Raw genomic sequence first — 20,628 nt, forward strand, 5'->3', positions numbered from 1 at the left:
ACAAACTTGGTAGTCCTCCATCCCAGTAACCTACAGGCCAAATATGAGTACCCTGGGCCTTCTGGTTATTGAGAAGAAGTCGTTTGAATAAAAAGTTTACGCACGGCGGACGGCGCACGACGACGGACGGTGCATGATGACAATAGGTCATCCTGACCCTTTGGGTCAGATGACCTAAAAATCTATTTCGGGGACAAGCATGACAAGTTCAAAGTTTGAAAATATTGTTCAAACAAAGATAGTTTAAGAATTTCATAGACTTCATCCACATGTACCAACAAATAATTGATTGAGTATATCATGAATCTATCAATGTGACACGATAATTGTTTGTTGGACACATCTGTATAAACACTAGCTGAGTACCGACTCTTATTCTATTATGGCCCTTTCGTGAGGGAACTGTTCTCCTATAGTGTTGTCTGGCGAGGTATAGTCCCCGAGTCGAAGACGAGGGGACTATACCTCGCCAGACAACACTATAGGAGAACTGTTCCCGAGGGAAAGGGCCATAATAGATTTAGTACGTCACATGACATTCATTGGGACGTCATATATTTGGTCGCGTGTTCATTCCCGGGGGACTATACTTTGGTATAGTTCCCGTAGTCAGGTATAGTCTCCCGTAGCCAAGAAGGACAGGGAACTGTCGCAAAATAGACCATGGCTGTTATCCAATCGCATTCCTAGTAATTATCATGTGATGTACTAAAGCTTGTGATTGTAACTGTGTTGTGTGGTAGAGCTTAGTTCCGGTTGAGTGATCACACAGTACATGTGACAGTGTCGACTGTGTATTTTTAACAGTGATGTGTAAATAAGGTCTCCTCCACGAATTTAAGTGCCAACGAAATTGTAAAATTTTAGAATCCACGAAAATTGAGCCCAACGAAAATAAATGATTTCACAGTATTAAAATAACCCTGTTACCTTGGCGATGAAATGCTATGTCGCTCTGCTGCCTTCAGCACTGGCGCTTCCTTGGGGCTACAAAGCAGGAGGATAATTTGAAATCAGTGTAAAGCATCACTTACTAGACCATGTTAGCAAATGTCTCCAAATGTAATAAGAGGCCCATGAGCCCTAAAGGTCACCTGAGTTCGGATACAGAATGAAACAAAGACATATAAGTACTATATATTCGCCAATCAGGCTCTTAAAGTCAATAAGTGATCATATCAATTTTGCCTTTTAATCTACATTTTGTATGAAGAGTATTTGATTCAATTACATGTTACATTGCATATGAAAATTGAGCAAATAATGCTCATAAATGTGTTTTCCCTTTATAAACTATAGTAAATTTGACCCGCTCCCCAGGGGAAAATCTGAGACCCCAGTAATTCATAAATTCTGGAGAGGGCCTTAAGACATTTCAATCTATGAAGAGATTTGGTTCCATAAAATCTGTGAATTTAAAAGAAGATTCTTGAAATTTTAGGCATTATTACCTTTTTGACCCCACCCCTCTGGCCCTTGGGGGTCAGCAAGAACCTATATGGAGATGTTAAAATGATATCTCAGACTAGCAATTCCAAAGTCGTTACGGATTGTAGCCTTATTTGATCCTTGAGAACTTGAATGAAGGTCAAGGTCAATAATATGCAAAAAATTAGTAGCACTTCATCACAGCATGCTATAGCCTCAATATCAGGTCACTAAGTTCTTACTTATTGACAAGAAGCCATTTAAAAAGTTTGACTCCTTCAAAAATCATTCATTTGAACAATCTCTACACCTTTTTAGCTATTGACAAAAAGTTAAAAGATTTTAGCCTGTTTGACCCCTGTGATCTTGAATGAAGTTCACCATCATTCATTTAAACAAATTTAGTAATAGTTATAGTACCTGTTGTGATCTGAATCCCCGGAAGGTCCTTCTATCTGCTCTTCTATTTCCTCACTACTCTCATCCTGCGTTTGATTCTGTGAGTCTCCTTTTCCTTGACGGCTGATTTCAGCTTCCTCTTCTTCTTCCTCACAGATTTCCTCTCCCTCCACCTGGACATCATCGTCTCCTTCTTCTTCATCTCCATAGCTACATTAACACAACATAAACTTGTACAACACAGCTACTCATGCAGCTAGAATAAAACAAACACTGGAAGGAGTCAACCACATTCTGCATGTGTACATTTACTTAACAAATAACATACTGACAAAGAGTGATGCTGAATGACTGATTATTATAATGTAGTAAAACCTGTATTGTTTTGGATAAATTCTGATGCATTCTGATTCTTTTTGCATTCCATAGATCCTAGATCAACAATAAGACCCCAGATGTGTGTCAAACAATGGTAGCATTACCTAAATCCTAAATCAGCCAATGCAACATGTCCCTCTGTACTTACCTCTCCTGTTGGTGTGGCTGGGTCTCAGTGTTGACGTCCGGTGGTCGTGGCCACGCCCTCAGCACTTGTTGACCCTCACTCTCTCCCTGTGAAGATTGTGTACCTTGCTCTACAAACGGCTGAGTACCTTCCATCATCTCCTTCTCATCCTCCTCTTCCTCCTCAATTGTCTCCCCTAGAACCTCTGCAACCTCCTCATCATCCTCATCATATTCCTTAGAACTTGAGTGTTTGGGACCCACAATGTCATTCACATCAAAGCCAGTTGTACTGCTAGTACTGTCGAAGGTCCTCCCAACAATTGGTCTGCCTGAACTATCTTGAGTATCAAACAGATCATCAATACACACATTAGCCAATCTGTTCTCAGCTTTTGGAGTTACCTCCCCTGAAGAATTGAGTGACTCTTTCGACTTTGGAGTTTGTAGCTCCTGTTCCTCTGAGTTGGTAATTGGCGGCAGTGGAACTGAGCCGGGAGTGAGTTCTGGGTTAGCTCGTCCCGGAGTAATCTCACCATTGACTCGTCCAGGGGTAAGTTCACCATTCACTCGGCCAGGTGTAGTATCCTTTGGTGTTTGGGTGGGCGTAATATCAGACTGATCTCCAGAGCTCCGTGGAGACAAAAAGTCATCATTGAGACCAGTGACATGGGTGAAACTGCTGGTACTGGATCCAGCACTGGTTCTGATGGGGTCAAGGATACTGTTGTCAGTGGGGGTGACCTTCCTACAATAGGTTCATATACCAAAATACCACCATTACTTTTTAAGTTACTTACAAATATCAAATACAGAACAAAATCATATTAACATACCAGTAATTAAGGCTGTATTTAATGTGTCATTGAGCTTTTACTCATTCAAGTTATTATGTTCACAAAGTCCAATGAAACTATCATACAACTGTGTAAGTTACTGTAATTTCCATGTTAAAATCTTTTCAAGGTTTTACTGATCTTAGGCTACATACAAAGTTTCATGTTAAGCACATCATGCTCACAATGTTCAACAAGAGGCCCAGAGGGCCTGTATTGCTCACCTGGTTTGTAATGCCATGTTCTGAATACAGGTTTATTGTTTTTTTTTCTAAAGGAATTTAAATATTTACCTTTATTTTCCCTATCAGGCCTCCTGCCACCCGGGGGGTCAGAGCCAAAATTTATATAAACTCTATTCGCCTTCCCCAAAGGATGTTTCTGGCCAAATTTGGTTACAATCCATGCAGAACATTATGACGAGCAGCGATTTTTAAGATTTACTTCTGTTTCCCTTATTGGGCCCTGTCTCTCCTGCCCCCTGGGGGTCAAATTTATGCAAACTGTTACCCTTCCACCAAGGATATCTCTGGCCAAATTTGGTTAAAATTCATGCAGAACTCTATGACTAGTAGCGATTTTAAAATTTCGATGGATGGACAGACGGGCGGATGCCATGTCATGACATTAGTTCACCGGCCATTCACGCCAGGTGAGCTAAAAATGATAATACCATGACAGGCAATAACTCTGTAAGTACTATTGCATAAGTTTGATTAATGGTAACATAATTAATGCATTCTTGCCCTTAAAATGTTTTAAATACAGGTAAAATAGAAGCTTAGGAGCCTATTAGTATACCGCAAAATAAATCAAAGTGAAATTAGGTTGGTTAAAAATATACACTTTGTCTTTAATTACTACGAAAAATTGAATACAATGTACTGATTTACTTTCCATGTGAAGTACTTGTTTTAAATTTGTACAAGTGTACCATTGACAAATTAATATACACTGACTTTGTTTTCAACATTTTCACATAACTTTTGATCCCTATTGACATTTTTCATACCCAGGACTACAATGGTTATTGTTCCTACCTCGGACTTGCTTTAAACACATCAGGAGTTAGCAGGACAGGAGCGGGCTGTCCAGATACGTCTTTACTGCTGTCTATGTCTGTAATACTCATCTCCAGACTGACACTCATGTCTGACAGGCCATCCTGTATACCTAGAACCCAACAACGTTACAGTCAAGGGATAGCTATAGGTCAATCATCCCATAGTAACTATAGTCTTTACAACAAAACCTTCATACCTCAAAAGTGATGGAATAGAAATGATTTCTTATCTGTTATGAAACATGATGATGTCTTAATACAATGGTTGATATGTTAGCTACCTGAAAACACTGGAACAAAATTTCAATGCTGCTGAATTTTATTTTCTAACTGAATGTGCTTACCAGAGCAAGATTTGTTAAGAATAATGATGTTGATCGGCTATTCTGACTAAACCACTTTATTTTGGAGACTTAAAATCACCATTGGTACAACACAACATCGACCAAATAAGCACAACCGAATTTAAGTATCATATACTGTACTCCAAATTAAGCCCCAAATCCCATGAATTGCCTTTTCCCCTTTTTTTTCTGACTAACCAACACTGCAGAAAGCTAGATGTATATCATGCTTATTTTTGTTAAAAGCAGAGTTTCTTTCTTTATCATTTTCTTTTTAAAAAAGGACAGCCTGCAAAGCGATCTGTTTCCGACATTTTGTTAATGCACAGCTGAGAGTATCTATAAACAGGAGAGGATATTAATACAGTAGCAACCTTTTACAAGTTGGTATATCAAATTCCTTGGGAAGGTGTAGGTTTGGATTGGCAAGAATTTACACATATAGTGGTGATCCAAACACACAGACTCTGGTGACAGACGTGACCAATCAGGGATACATAGGTTAGATGGAAGGTTAGGGACCCACAGATATGTTTTATCTATAGTGAGGGGATATGGGGACTTTTTTCTCTTACCCCAAGCAAGGATATCCACAATTTTACCAGTGTGAGATTTTTCTTTCTCATCCTAGGGTAAAGACAAGCTACACGAGATCTTTGCACGTGCTCAACAATTGCATGACGTCACGACAACAGTATTATGACGTCGCAGTAATAGTATCATTATAACGTCACGACAACAATGAAATGATGTCACTAAGACGATGATTCATTGAGGTTAAATCATCCTCGCTTGCATATATAAGTGAAACGTTTATTAAAAAACTTAAAGTGGTACACAGGGTAAGAGAAAAAGAATCATTCACCGGCCGGCCCTCTTTGGGGTGAGACAGGAGATCTCAACCCTCGGGATAGAATTCTTTAGCTGTCAAACACTTGGCAAAGCCTTGTGTTTGACAACTTAAGAATCGTACCCCTCGGGTTGAGATTCTCCTGTCTCACCCCAAAGGGGGTGAAAGATTCTATTAATCTGAATGTCTACAGTGAGGGGACATCGGACATGAGGGGCTTTTATCTGAAAGTCCAAAGTGAGGGGACATCAGATATGGGGACTTTTATCTGAGGGTCTACAGTGAGGGGACATCAAACATGGGGACTTTTATCTGAGGGTCTACAGTGAGGGGACATCGAACATGGGGACTTTTATCTGAGGGTCTACAGTGAGGGGACATCGGACATGGGGACTTTTATCTGAGGGTCTACAGTGAGGGGACATTGGACTTGAGGACTTTTATCTGAGGGTATACAGTGAGGGGACATCAGACATGGGGACTATTATCTGAGGGTCAATAGTGATGGGACATCGGACATGGGGACTTTTATCTGAGGGTCTACAGTGAGGGGACATTGGACTTGAGGACTTTTATCTGAGGGTCTACAGTGAGGGGACATCAGACATGGGGACTTTTATTTGAGGGTCTACAGTGAGGGGACATCAGACATGGGGACTTTTATCTGAGGGTCTACAGTGAGGGGACATCGAACATGGGGACTTTTATCTGAGGGTCTACAGTGAGGGGACATCTAACATGGGGACTTTTATCTGAAAGTCTACAGTGAATAATATCGGACATGGAGACTTTTATCTGAAAGTCTACAGTGAGGTGATATCGGACATGGAGACTTTTATCTGAAAGTCTACAGTGAGGTAATATCGGACATGGGGACTTTTATCTGAGGGTATACAGTGAGGGGACATCAGACATGGAGACTTTTATCTGAAAGTCTACAGTGAATAATATCGGACATGGGGACTTTTATCTGAAAGTCTACAGTGAGGTGATATCGGACATGGAGACTTTTATCTGAAAGTCTACAGTGAGGTAATATCGGACATGGGGACTTTTATCTGAAAGTCTACAGTGAGGTAATATCGGACATGGGGACTTTTATCTGAAAGTCTACAGTGAGGTGATATCGGCCATGGGGACTTTTATCTGAAAGTCTACAGTGAGGTAATATCGGACATGGGGACTTTTATCTGAAAGTCTACAGTGAGGTAATATCGGACATGGGGACTTTTATCTGAAAGTCTACAGTGAAAGGACATCGGACATGGGGACTTTTATCTGAAAGTCTACAGTGAATAATATCGGACATGGGGACTTTTATCTGAAAGTCTACAGTGAAAGGACATCGGACATGGGGACTTTTATCTGAAAGTCTACAGTGAGGGGACATCGGATATGGGGACTTTTATCTGGGAGTCCATAGTGAGGAAAGTGACGAACTTAACTCAGTAAATTCTTATCTAATGGATCACATGTTAATTTCATCTGAGAGTACATTAAGAATTTATCAAGCAAATACTTTGATTTTATGGACATATGAAAAATACATTAGTTCATAAAACATTAAGATGTAGTAACAGCAATGTTTGGAAAAATTCCTGTTGAGGAATTATGCTGTAGAAAAGGTTGAATTGTTGAACCTTGCTGTTTCGTTTATACACAGCTAGAAAAACACTGACTTGCCAGGTCATTTTGAAACAGGATCTCCTTCAATCGGCTGATGGCTATATGCTATCACAACAAAGGCCCATCACATGCTATACTCTGTTGTGTTAATTAGACAACATTAGCGAAGTCGAAGCACAGACCACACTGCCAGTTCATTTTTCACAAATAACACCTCGTGCTTGAATATATTGCAAAAACATAACAGAATTCTATTGGCCTTAGACATTGGTTTTATACTGTTGCATTACCTGAAAAGCTAGAATACCAATGCATTATCTGAAAATCTAAAATATTTCAAACCTTTCTTCAATATGAACAGTATGTAAAGGTATAGGAAGGTCATGTGCAGGGGCAGCAAGGGTGATGTGAAGATGGAGGGATGACAAACACAAAGTTATGTACATCAAAATCCCATGACTTGGACCACTAGAAACCTGTTATATACTGTAGGAGGCAGAAACCTTTTGTGAACTTACACTAGTATAAATTATATGAATGATCAAAATTAGTTGTCGATCGCGAGGATTCAGATGATAACATCTCAATAGAATACATCCTTTTCCTTAAAATTTTGAAGAATTATAAACAAAATGTTGTGATACAAAATGATGAAGAAATGAGAAATGAACAACTTCCATCCTACAACATCACAATGAAGGAGTTTAACAATATTCTTTGTATGTCATTATTATCTTACTGACCATGGCCAATTATAAGTAATGATATATGGGTGAAAATGATTTTGTTTAAAGATGCTCCATCGCCGACGGACCATAAACAATATTCATCATTTGAACTATAATTGGTGTTTAAATCTTGTATATATGATGTCTAATTAACACAAAAAACAATATGAAATAATTTATTTTGCCTTTGGTGCATGCGCAATCAGTACTTTATTCCATATAGGACAGAATGCCACAGAATTTTTTCAGGATGCAATAAATTATTTTTAGTATTTTTATCTTGATATAAAATTAGAAGCTCCAGCTTTTCAATGGTGGTAATGGTGTAAAGCAAGTAACTTTTGTAACTGAAGGAAAATACTAAATTGCCTGCTCCTGTATTTGATAAGAGAAAAAATACCATTTGTCAGTGGTGGAGCATCTTTAAATTAATCGGATCACAATCCTCCAGGGTAGATTTTATAATCTTTTTTTTTTTTTTTTTTTGAGTTGTCAAATTCTGGTTTTGAGTTGTCGAATTCTGGAGGTAATATATTTAGACAATGATGTACGTTCTAAACTACAAATGCACACAGCCTACAATGTATTAGCAACACAAAGCAAGGGCTTTCCTGTCTTAGAGTATTGCCATTTCTGAAGAAAATCAGGTCAAAAAATCATCTTTATGAAAGCTTAAAATCAAATATTAAGTTCTTTTTTAATTTGATTGAAGCTATTTCATAATATGGTTTCTATTATCAAAAAGTTTTCCCCTTATTGCTTACTTTTATTTCATTTTTTGTTTTAGTTTTTTTGTTGAAAAATTTCAGAAAGGAAATACTGACCACATTTTCAAAAATCGGACTAATGAATAGCAGACAGGAAATCCCCTGTATATCTACAAGTGTGAGATTACCCTTCATTCTACGCTTTCCTGTCAAAAAAAGTTCACACAAAAAATGGTATCATGATCATGATCTAGTGAGCTTTTCAAAATTTTCAGCAATTCACAAGTTCCACCTCTAACATTGCAAACTAACGTGAGATATTACTAATATCATAGTTTGTATTTGACTAATGGTAGTATTTATTATTAATTGAAAATTAAATTGATAATCTGTTTGAAACTATTATCCAATCAGTTGTCAGTTAGGGATAATCATAGAATTTTCTTTCACATATTAATTTTAGGTCATAAACAGAATGTAGAAATGACATTAAAATTTGCATTGCCATATTTTGACAACATATGGAGATTCCATCATAGAGTATCATACTACTCTATAGATCGATAATGAAACAACTAAATCAATGATGGGATCAGTTGAGGTAACAAAATTTAATGAGAAAACAATAATAGTAATAGAAATTCTTTGGCTCTACAGTTACTGTTATATCACACTTACTTAGTTTCAGTTTTCTTCTCTATGTCTTTAATCAAACATGTAACAGCATTTTTTTAATTCAAAATCTTGAAACTTCTTAATAGTACAAACAATCTGGTTTATACATTTTCTTTTTTCCCTTTAAATCTATTTAATAGAGTATTAAGACTCTCTCTAATTCAAAACACTTGACACTTTGTTTAGATATGTGACGTCATTATGATACAGCAATAGGAAACAGGTTGACACCTTATTTGGATATGTAAAGTTAATGTAACCAACACAACAAAATGTTGTTTCCATACACTTGTCAATAAATAGAAGTGATAGCTGTTGGAAATTTATCTAAGTTCCCACTGTTATACTACTGTCAGTTAGTCTTACAATGATAGATAATAAAAGTTGACTTGAAATTAAATGTAGATGACAGATGTATCAAATGTATATTATCCATGATAATATAGGTAGAATGGAACATATGAGGTTCCAGGATTTAGTATGGAGTATAGACCTACAAGCAATACAGACAAGCTAGGAAAGAAATGGGTGGCAAAGTTAAGGATATATGCTACATAATTGTGCATTTCGATGTTCTGAGAAATTTCCAATACAATGTAAGGAATTAAAACCAATAAACAAGTTGAAGTTAGTGAGAAAGATTCATTTATCAAAACATTTTTTGAAAATTGACAATTAAATGTATCGTACTCAACGAAACACTGAGTAATGATTTTAAAATTCAAAGGGAGGTAAGTCTTATTATAAAAGCAGCATACAACCTTAATATAAACAAACTGTATATTTTTATGTAGCTAGCCTTAAATCTCTGTAAATAATGCTTTTATCTAAGAAACAGCCAATGATCATGATTGGCTATAGGAAAATCAACTAGCTACACTTTCTGTTATCATGGTTACCTGTGTCGTCATGAGAAATGGTGCTAACTGACGGTGTCGGTAAAGGTGGTGCTGACGATTCTGGGCGAAAGCGGATCTGTAGCTCTTGTAGTGTTCTGGAAACGAAAAGCATACATAACAAGTTTAGATAACATACAAGAGAGATTAGCAATTTTTTGCATTCTGTTGTACAAGTATGAAAAACTTTTTTATATATCATTAAAAAACAAAGTTATAATTTTGGCACATGTTACAGTCACATTCTATGTTTGAATGTGGGTTCCATCTTGGACATTTGGTCCAAAAAATGGGGATGTACAAATATACTACCTAGTTCTTAGGATGAACAGTATACAGATTTATCTGAGTCGGTAAATAAAGACTACCCGGTACATCAGACAATACATACTTAGGGTGTACGGTATACAGTCTTATCTGAGACGGTAAATAAAGACTACCCGGTATATCAGACAATAAGATATACATACTTAGGGTGTACGGTATACAGTCTTATCTGAGTCGGTAAATAAAGACTACCCGGTATATTAGACAATTAGATATACATACTTAGGGTGTACCGTATACAGTCTTATCTGAGTCAGTAAATAAAGACTACCCGGTACATCAGACAATACATACTTTGGGTGTACGGTATACAGTCTTATCTGAGTCAGTAAATAAAGACTACCCGGTACATCAGACAATACATACTTAGGGTGTACGGTATACAGTCTTATCTGAGTCGGTAAATAAAGACTACCCGGTATATCAGACAATAAGATATACATACTTAGGGTGTACGGTATACAGTCTTATCTGAGTCGGTAAATAAAGACTACCCGGTATATCAGACAATAAGATATACATACTTAGGGTGTACGGTATACAGTCTTATCTGAGTCGGTAAATAAAGACTACCCGGTACATCAGACAATAAGATATACATACTTAGGGTGTACGGTATACAGTCTTATCTGAGTCAGTAAATAAAGACTACCCGGTATATTAGACAATAAGATATACATACTTTAGGGTGTACGGTATACAGTCTTATCTGAGTCGGTAAATAAAGACTACCCGGTACATCAGACAATACATACTTAGGGTGTACGGTATACAGTCTTATCTGAGTCGGTAAATAAAGACTACCCGGTATATCAGACAATACATACTTAGGGTGTACGGTATACAGTCTTATCTGAGTCGGTAAATAAAGACTACCCTGTATATCAGACAATACATACTTAGGGTGTACAGTATACAGTCTTATCTGAGTCAGTAAATAAAGACTACCCGGTATATTAGACAATAAGATATACATACTTTAGGGTGTATGGTATACAGTCTTATCTGAGTCGGTAAATAAAGACTACCCGGTACATCAGACAATACATACTTAGGGTGTACGGTATACAGTCTTATCTGAGATGGTAAATAATAAAGACTACCCGGTATATCAGACAATAAGATATACATACTTAGGGTGTACGGTATACAGTCTTATCTGAGTCGGTAAATAAAGACTACCCGGTACATCAGACAATACATACTTAGGGTGTACGGTATACAGTCTTATCTGAGTCGGTAAATAAAGACTACCCGGTACATCAGACAATACATACTTAGGGTGTACGGTATACAGTCTTATCTGAGTCGGTAAATAAAGACTACCCGGTACATCAGACAATACATACTTAGGGTGTACGGTATACAGTCTTATCTGAGATGGTAAATAAAGACTACCCGGTATATCAGACAATAAGATATACATACTTAGGGTGTACGGTATACAGTCTTATCTGAGTCGGTAAATAAAGACTACCCGGTATATTAGACAATCAAATATACATACTTAGGGTGTACAGTATACAGTCTTATCTGTACACCTGATGTAGTACTGCTCTCCACTTTAAAATCCCCATCCTCATTCTCCTCTCTCTCCAGTTCACCTAAAAAACAAAAAACCTTCATTGTATTTATGAACAAAAACATCTCTCCTCAATAACTATCCAAGTCATTAGTCATAGGCAAGGAATCAACAAAATTCTGTATAATCAGAGCTGCTTAAAGATGTGTAAAGGCATGTGACACAAGGTCTAATCATTCAGTCATAAAGGTCCTTTGTCAGTAATGGACAGATAAGATAGGAGTTTCGAAATCCCAAAATGACATTGGTAAAGTATGAATTACGGTCGATTAGTCCCACCTTCCGGCGATTATGACGTCACAAGAATCCCGTAAAAAATCTGACATCACAATCACCAGATGGTGGGACTAATCAAGTGTAAAACGTACTCGCATCGTTTTGGGATCTCGAAGCATCACTAAATGTCTCACAATTAGACTGGGTTTTAATTTCCTGGATACCTGTGGTGATATCGTCCAGGTGAGAATCGTCCTCCTCAATAGATTTCTTGAACTTTTTCTTGCTTGCATCCATAATAGCGAAACTGAGACAAGGTTGAGCTAGCAGGAATTCTGACACAGAACTGACATGAGCCGCATTTGAATCACTTTCCTGATGTATTTGTAACACATACAGCACCTAAAGAACAGAATAGTCTGGTCAAAAGTACAAATACAAAACCATTGAAATCAGTAAAATAATAAGTCTTATCTATCAAAATTCTCACAGACATCAAAATAATTCATGCATTGTCAAGAAGAATTGCCTTCATTTGATGAAGACATAACAGTTTAATCAATTTTGACCCTAAAAACCAGCAACATAATGATGGATCATTGAAGAGAATTGCTTTCTAGCTTTAATATCTGACATAAATAAGTGATATTGTAGACCAACAGCATTGTAGAACTGCCTCATATAAGCTATCATTATATGCATCTCACAAGCTCTTCTTGAGTGGAAGGGGTGTTTATACAGTATAGCCTACCTTTCTCCTGATATCAGATAAGACCAGATACTTGGCACTCAGATCTAATGTAGCTTTCATACAGGGATCCAGTTGGAAATTTGAAGGTAACCCAGGAGGACAGGAAAACCTTGAAAAAGAAGACAATTGAATAAAACAAAAGAAGAATGGTGATCAACATCATAAAGTTACAAATCACCAAATCCAAACATTGTTCTCAAAGCAATTTGTCATATCATAACTTATTTTTAAAGGAAGAGATAATAAAGTGCATGATAAGATGGATTGTCTTTATGACAGTTATTTCTTTATGACATATTTTATATAGGGGACCTTACATGAGTGACTATATATATATGTAATATAAAATTTACCAAACGAGTTCAATAATTTGATAACCCACGAGCCTTAGAGATGCTCCACCGCTGACAAATAGTATTTTTTCACTATCAAAAACAGTAGCATATGATTTGGTATTTTTCTTCAGTTACAAAAGTTACTTACTTTACACCATTACCAACATTGAGAAGTTTCAGCTTCTAATTTTACTTCAAGTTAAAGATATGAAAAATAATTAATTGCATCCCGAAAAAATTCCATGGCACTATATCCTATATGGAATGAAGTACTGATTGCGCCTGCACTAAAGGCAAAATAATCTGTTTTATTTTATTTTTTGTGTTACTTAGACATATATATACATGATTAAACACCAATTATTGTTCAAATGATGAATATCATTTATGTTCTGTTGGCGGTGGAGCATCTTTAAAGTGAGTGGCATATCAGAATATTTAACAATTTTCGTCACAAGTGTATTAAGATTCTATTTATCAAATAACTTTTATAATTAGAAATATATTTTTATTATGTGAAACTTTAAATGTCATTTCTCTATAAAACAGTACATATCCGGCTCGGATGTGACGTTTCTGTCTATGGAGACAATCATGCAACGTCATATATAGATTATGACGTCAAATCTATATGTGACGTCATAATAGTGTTTGACATGGCCATATGACATGGCTGAATGGGCTAGTTATGTGATAAAGTTGTTAAATAGTGTTACATTTTGTATTCACTTGACTGAGCATACAAACTGCTTGTTATAAATCTGATATTGCTCATGTTTATGGTAGATTTATCTGAAGTTGTTCAAGAATGTCTTCTTACATTGATCAACTTTCAAATACATTCAGTCAACTACGACATTTTTTTAACTTCATAACCTGATACATATTTAAGTAACAAAGATGTTAGGTGTACCTGATAGTCTGAAGACAGGTCCAAGATTCACATGTCCAGATCTTTAATTCTTGATTATTCATAGCCCCTGTGACAGCAAACTTCCAGAACTGGGCACTGTAATCAACATAAAGGAAAACATATTAAAGGAGAGTGCAAGCTGCATGGCTGGTGAGGTTTGTGAGAGGCTTGAAAGGGTAGGCGGTATTTAATTTTGTTTTATCTTAGTTAACCTTTTTATATCATTAACTATTACTGTTTCATTAAATTGCACCTTAATACTCTGAATATGCTTTCAAACAAAATTCAAAGCAGTCTTAATTTTTGATTTTAAAATCTGTTGGGGGGGGCAATGAAAATATTCAGAGTTGTATGGAATCCATGTATTTTAATAGTTGATACACATTAAAATTCATGTAAGCAAAACCTTCATGTACAATCTATCTGTAAGAGGTGACACTTTGGGGAATTAATTTCTGTTGACAAGAAAGGAGTTTTCAGGACACTGTTATTCATGATATTTAGATGTAATGGGAATTGGTAATGTGATAATAAAATCATGGTATGGTTGTGTGGTATTACAATGGTTCAATAATATATAACACACACAGAAATTCAGTAAAGAAATGGTGGATGAAAACTCTTATCTGAGACAAAGAATTAAATTTTTGAATCAACACATTTGATAAGAAAATGTTAGGATACAAACTACTTTTCATAAAAAAACATCTTGGCTTTGATGATTTCAAAATATTTCAAAAACATTTTTTTTAAAGATTAGGTAACAGTAATATGTGGCAAATATCAAAATACAATTTGACCTCAAAGCACTGTATTTTAAATATTTCATTGTCATCAACTTTTTGTTTGTGACAAATGTACAGACAATTTGTGTATAAACTTCAAATCAATTTCTATATGACAACTCTAGACACATACTGTAGATAGATATTAAAATTACACTAAAAGCATGGGTACTCAACCTATTAAAATCATATTTTTTGTGTAATTTTGTGTGCATGAACATCCAAACGAAAATTGAATTTTGAATTGTAGTTTAAATGTATAAAATGAAAACAACAAAGTTGATGATTTCACGCGAATGTGACACAATTGAGGATAGCTATCCTACACAACAGAGAACATAAAATGGAGGGAAACACAGGGTGCTTTGTGCAGTTACCACGACTTCTTCAACGGATCAGTTCTGAAAAGTTAACCATATCCTGTCAAAATCCTTAGTTCTATCATAAATATCGGTCCCAAGTTCCTCAAATTAAACTTAGATGATATTTTATCTTTGTTGATACATGGACAAAAAGTTAATAAAATTCTGGTATCACCAGTAAAATATGGAACATTTCTGATCTCAAAAACCTTTCCCTTTAAATTTATTATTACTCAACTTAGAGAAATGAAACTACTTATTTTAAAAGCAACCTTTTCAGTATCTGGCATATGAGCACAATGACAGATTAACTCTGGTATCCTTCATTACTATATTGATACTTTTAAATCAGCCCTTTTTTGAGCGCCAAACCTTACAGTAATAATTAACAACCATTACTAAAGAATTTAAAGTTCAATTTTGATTAACATATCAAATCTAGAAGCCGCAATGCTATGCATAAAAGAAATTTACAGCTATTTAAATCTAACAGAAGTTTGACAAAACTGCTGCTCAGATGTATTAACCAAAGATATTCAGATAGACAGTAGTATGATATCTGGACCTCTCACAGGTAACCAGGACTAGATAACAACCTTATCATCACAGGTGACTTACTCAGCACTGAAGTACTTGTGGTCGTCGAGGAAGAACAAACTAGACAGAGGTTTACCATCATGTGGTTTCCACTGGTGTAGGCATCTGTAATACAAATAACATAAAACATCATATAGAAATGTTGACAGATTTACAACCATGTCAATGTCGTTTTATTCAAACATTGATCTTAAAATATTTGTTTCCTCTATTTATAATCTTATTTCTAACTTTCAAATTACAGTGAATTTGTCTAAACCGGTCCTTGATTGGTAAATCTGGGTTACTGTCTATTCTTGCTTTATAATTGTACGATGTTTTCTTTAAAGTTAATTACTGACCTTGGTGAAGTATTCTCTCCCATGTTCACTTGAAAGAACTTGACTTCTCCATCCAGACTGGCTGTGGCTAAAGCTGTACCGTCAGGTGAAAAGGCAGCATCCATGATAGGCTGTGTATAATTTAAACATAAATAAATACTTTAACAGCATAGGAGTTGAGTGGGGTGGGCTATGATAAAGTTCACATTATCTATGAACACATATAACTTTTTCAATCTAAATACAATTTTGGGGATGACCACTTCTAAGTGACGTCAATCAAGTTTAGGCTAATAGTAGATCAATCAAATATTTAATAGCATGAAGAAACTTCATATAAAGAAATTAATATATCAAGTCAACTATTAGTCATTTATTGAAACTTTGTCCAAATTCAATGACCATCTGTTAGTCGTTTTCTTTTCTTTTTGTACTAAAAAGACCTGAAAGACTAAGCAAACCAATGTTTGCCAACTGTAACATTGATACAAACTTACCTGCTTGTGACTGTCTATCTGGATAAGACCAAACTCCACATCCTCTGCCAATAAAGGACCACTGGAATACTCTTTGGTTACCAGATCCACATTCCAGATCTCCGCCTGTTAAATACCACAGAAGAATCAACATAAACAAAGTAATGGTTGTGAAGGCCAGGCAAAAATGTTAAAATAATGTGTTTGTTGGATCGGTAGCATGGTAAAACGTTCCCAGCTTGTCTAGACAAAGAATTCAGCTAACAATATCAACCTATAATAGTAAAAACCATGGTCTCCTTTATGTTACATAAAAAATTGAAATAGCTTGAAATATATATATACCTATCAAAAAGTACATATCCAGAGAAAACAAAGAACTTATGTAGTTTGGGTATGCTGTTTTCCTGTAAGGCTGTCAACATATAGATTTTTAGGCATGTACTTATGATAGGCGACACAATTAAGTTCAGTACCTTTTCCTTGTGGGTAAGAACGAGGACCCGGGAGGCATCTTGTGTGGAGGACTCGGTCACACTACTGTCATCAGTGTCATCAGGGATAAAGGGGCACCAGATGAGACGATGATACTCTGTGTGGGGGGTATCTTTATCACGAACAACATGAAGGACAAGATTAATTCTGAAAAGGTTAAGGCTTAATTAGCTGTCATTTTGAGTGTTGTTCCAACATCAAAGTTGTAATACAGGATTCTCATACAAATCAAAATACTCTTTTCCATACATGCAAGACCTTGGCCTAAGTAAGATGTAATACTGTATCAATCATTTCTAAGTACTTTCAAATTCTTTAGTACCTATTAAGATTCAATAAGAAACATCAAAGCATTTTTACTGTTAAACAAGAGGCCCAAAGGGCCTTAACGGTCATCTGACTACCTTGACAATAGTAAAATTAATTATATATGGTGTCACATTGTCAGGATCATGTCAGGATCATTTTCAATTTCTTTCAATAAATTTTATTTCAAACAAGAGGCCCAAGGGCCTTTAAATAAAGGAAATTAATTAGATATAGTGTCGTGGTAGTCATCTTCGATTTGGGATCAACCAGAGATGTAACAACACTTTGTCGGGACCATGTCACGATCATTTCATGCAAGTTTCAGCCAAATCGCCTTGGTTTAACTTGAGAAGAAGTTCAAAATGTGTTTTCAAGATGGCGGCTGTGGCGGCCATCTTGGATTTCAGATCGACCAGAAAAATAACAACACTTTGTCGGGACCATCGTCAGGATCATTTCATGCAAGTTTTAGCCAAATCGCACCGGTAGAACTTGAGAAGAAGTTCAAAATGTGTTTTCAAGATGGCGGCTGTGGCGGCCATCTTGGATTTCGGATCCACCCGAAAAATAACAACATTTTGTCGGGACCATGTCAGGATCATTTCATGCAAGTTTCAGCCAAATCGCACCAGTAGAACTTGAGAAGAAGTTCAAAATGTGTTTTCAAGATGGCGGCTGTGGCGGCCATCTTGGATTTCGGTTCGATCCGAAAAATAACAACACTTTGTAAAGACCATGTCAGGATCATTTCATGCACGTTCAGCCAAATCTATTCTCTCCCATATTCACTTGAAAGAACTTGACTTCTCCATCTAGACTGGCTGTGGCTAAAGCTGTACCGTCAGGTGAAAAGGCAGCATCCATGATAGGCTGTGTATAATTTAAACATAAATAAATACTTTAACAGCATAGGAGTTGAGTGGGGTGGGCTATGATAAAGTTCACATTATCTATGAACACATATAACTTTTTCAATCTAAATACAATTTTGGGAATGACCACTTCTAAGTGACGTCAATCAAGTTTAGGCTAATAGTAGATCAATCAAATATTTAATAGCATGAAGAAACTTCATATAAAGAAATTAATATATCAAGTCAACTATTAGTCATTTATTGAAACTTTGTCCAAATTCAATGACCATCTGTTAGTCGTTTTCTTTTCTTTTTGTACTAAAAAGACCTGAAAGACTAAGCAAACCAATGTTTGCCTACTGTAACATTGATACAAACTTACCTGCTTGTGACTGTCTATCTGGATAAGACCAAACTCCACATCCTCTGCCAATAAAGGACCACTGGAATACTCTTTGGTTACCAGATCCACATTCCAGATCTCCGCCTGTTAAATACCACAGAAGAATCAACATAAACAAAGTAATGGTTGTGAAGGCCAGGCAAAAATGTTAAAATAATGTGTTTGTTGGATCGGTAGCATGGTAAAACGTTCCCAGCTTGTCTAGACAAAGAATTCAGCTAACAATATCAACCTATAATAGTAAAAACCATGGTCTCCTTTATGTTACATAAAAAATTGAAATAGCTTGAAATATATATATACCTATCAAAAAGTACATATCCAGAGAAAACAAAGAACTTATGTAGTTTGGGTATGCTGTTTTCCTGTAAGGCTGTCAACATATAGATTTTTAGGCATGTACTTATGATAGGCGACACAATTAAGTTCAGTACCTTTTCCTTGTGGGTAAGAACGAGGACCCGGGAGGCATCTTGTGTGGAGGACTCGGTCACACTACTGTCATCAGTGTCATCAGGGATAAAGGGGCACCAGATGAGACGATGATACTCTGTGTGGGGGGTATCTTTATCACGAACAACATGAAGGACAAGATTAATTCTGAAAAGGTTAAGGCTTAATTAGCTGTCATTTTGAGTGTTGTTCCAACATCAAAGTTGTAATACAGGATTCTCATACAAATCAAAATACTCTTTTCCATGCAAGACCTTGGCCTATGTAAGATGTAATACTGTATCAATCATTTCTAAGTACTTTCAAATTCTTTAGTACCTATTAAGATTCAATAAGAAACATCAAAGCATTTTTACTGTTAAACAAGAGGCCCAAAGGGCCTTAACGGTCATCTGACTACCTTGACAATAGTAAAATTAATTATATATGGTGTCACTTTGTCAGGATCATGTCAGGATCATTTTCAATTTCTTTCAATAAATTTTATTTCAAACAAGAGGCCCAAGGGCCTTTAAATAAAGGAAATTAATTAGATATAGTGTCGTGGTAGTCATCTTCGATTTGGGATCAACCAGAGATGTAACAATACTTTGTCGGGACTATGTCAGGATCATTTCATGCAAGTTTCAGCCAAATCCCTTCGGTAGAACTTGAGAAGAAGTTCAAAATGTGTTTTCAAGATGGCTGCTGTGATGGCCATCTTGGATTTCGGATTGACCCGAAAAATAACAACACTTTGTCGGGACGATGTCAGGATCATTTCATGCAAGTTTCAGCCAAATCGCACCGGTAGAACTTGAGAAGAAGTTCAAAATGTGTTTTCAAGATGGCGGCTGTGGCGGCCATCTTGGATTTCGGATCCACCCGAAAAATAACAACATTTTGTCGGGACCATGTCAGGATCATTTCATGCAAGTTTCAGCCAAATCGCACCAGTAGAACTTGAGAAGAAGTTCAAAATGTGTTTTCAAGATGGCGGCTGTGGCGGCCATCTTGGATTTCGGTTCGATCCTAAAAATAACAACACTTTGTAAAGACCATGTCAGGATCATTTCATGCACGTTCAGCCAAATCGCACCGGTAGAACTTGAGAAGAAGTTCAAAATGTGTTTTCAAGATGGCGGCTGTGGCGGCCATCTTTGATTTCGGATCAACCCGAAAAATAACAACACTTTGTCGGGACCATGTCAGGATCATTTCATGCAAGTTTCAGCCAAATCGCACCGGTAGAACTTGAGAAGAAGTTCAAAATGTGTTTTCAAAATGGCGGCTGTGGCGGCCATCTTGGATTTCGGATCGACCCGAAAAATAACAACACTTTGTCGGGACCATGTCAGGATCATTTCATGCAAGTTTCAGCCAAATCGCACCAGTAGAACTTGAGAAGAAGTTCA

The 20,628-nt window shown here is 36.4% G+C and overlaps 1 protein-coding gene across 1 annotated transcript in view; it reads right to left on the bottom strand.

The window, feature by feature from the left end:
- The window catches only part of LOC138316042 (enhancer of mRNA-decapping protein 4-like), a 65,316-nt gene that overhangs the window by 37,534 nt on the left and 7,154 nt on the right, over positions 1 to 20,628 (bottom strand). The window contains exons 7-20 of the mRNA XM_069257515.1: positions 19,216 to 19,381; positions 18,761 to 18,865; positions 16,266 to 16,375; positions 15,946 to 16,029; positions 14,181 to 14,276; positions 12,933 to 13,041; positions 12,406 to 12,583; positions 11,891 to 11,987; positions 10,060 to 10,154; positions 8,674 to 8,691; positions 4,208 to 4,340; positions 2,354 to 3,079; positions 1,849 to 2,037; positions 931 to 987 (exon numbers count right to left, since the gene is read on the bottom strand). Of these exons, the coding sequence (XP_069113616.1) occupies positions 931 to 987; positions 1,849 to 2,037; positions 2,354 to 3,079; positions 4,208 to 4,340; positions 8,674 to 8,691; positions 10,060 to 10,154; positions 11,891 to 11,987; positions 12,406 to 12,583; positions 12,933 to 13,041; positions 14,181 to 14,276; positions 15,946 to 16,029; positions 16,266 to 16,375; positions 18,761 to 18,865; positions 19,216 to 19,381 (2,163 nt within the window). The remainder of the gene's footprint in view (positions 1 to 930; positions 988 to 1,848; positions 2,038 to 2,353; positions 3,080 to 4,207; positions 4,341 to 8,673; positions 8,692 to 10,059; positions 10,155 to 11,890; positions 11,988 to 12,405; positions 12,584 to 12,932; positions 13,042 to 14,180; positions 14,277 to 15,945; positions 16,030 to 16,265; positions 16,376 to 18,760; positions 18,866 to 19,215; positions 19,382 to 20,628) is intronic.

The sequence above is a fragment of the Argopecten irradians genome, chromosome 2, assembly GCF_041381155.1.
Source record: "Argopecten irradians isolate NY chromosome 2, Ai_NY, whole genome shotgun sequence".
Classification (NCBI taxonomy): domain Eukaryota; kingdom Metazoa; phylum Mollusca; class Bivalvia; order Pectinida; family Pectinidae; genus Argopecten; species Argopecten irradians.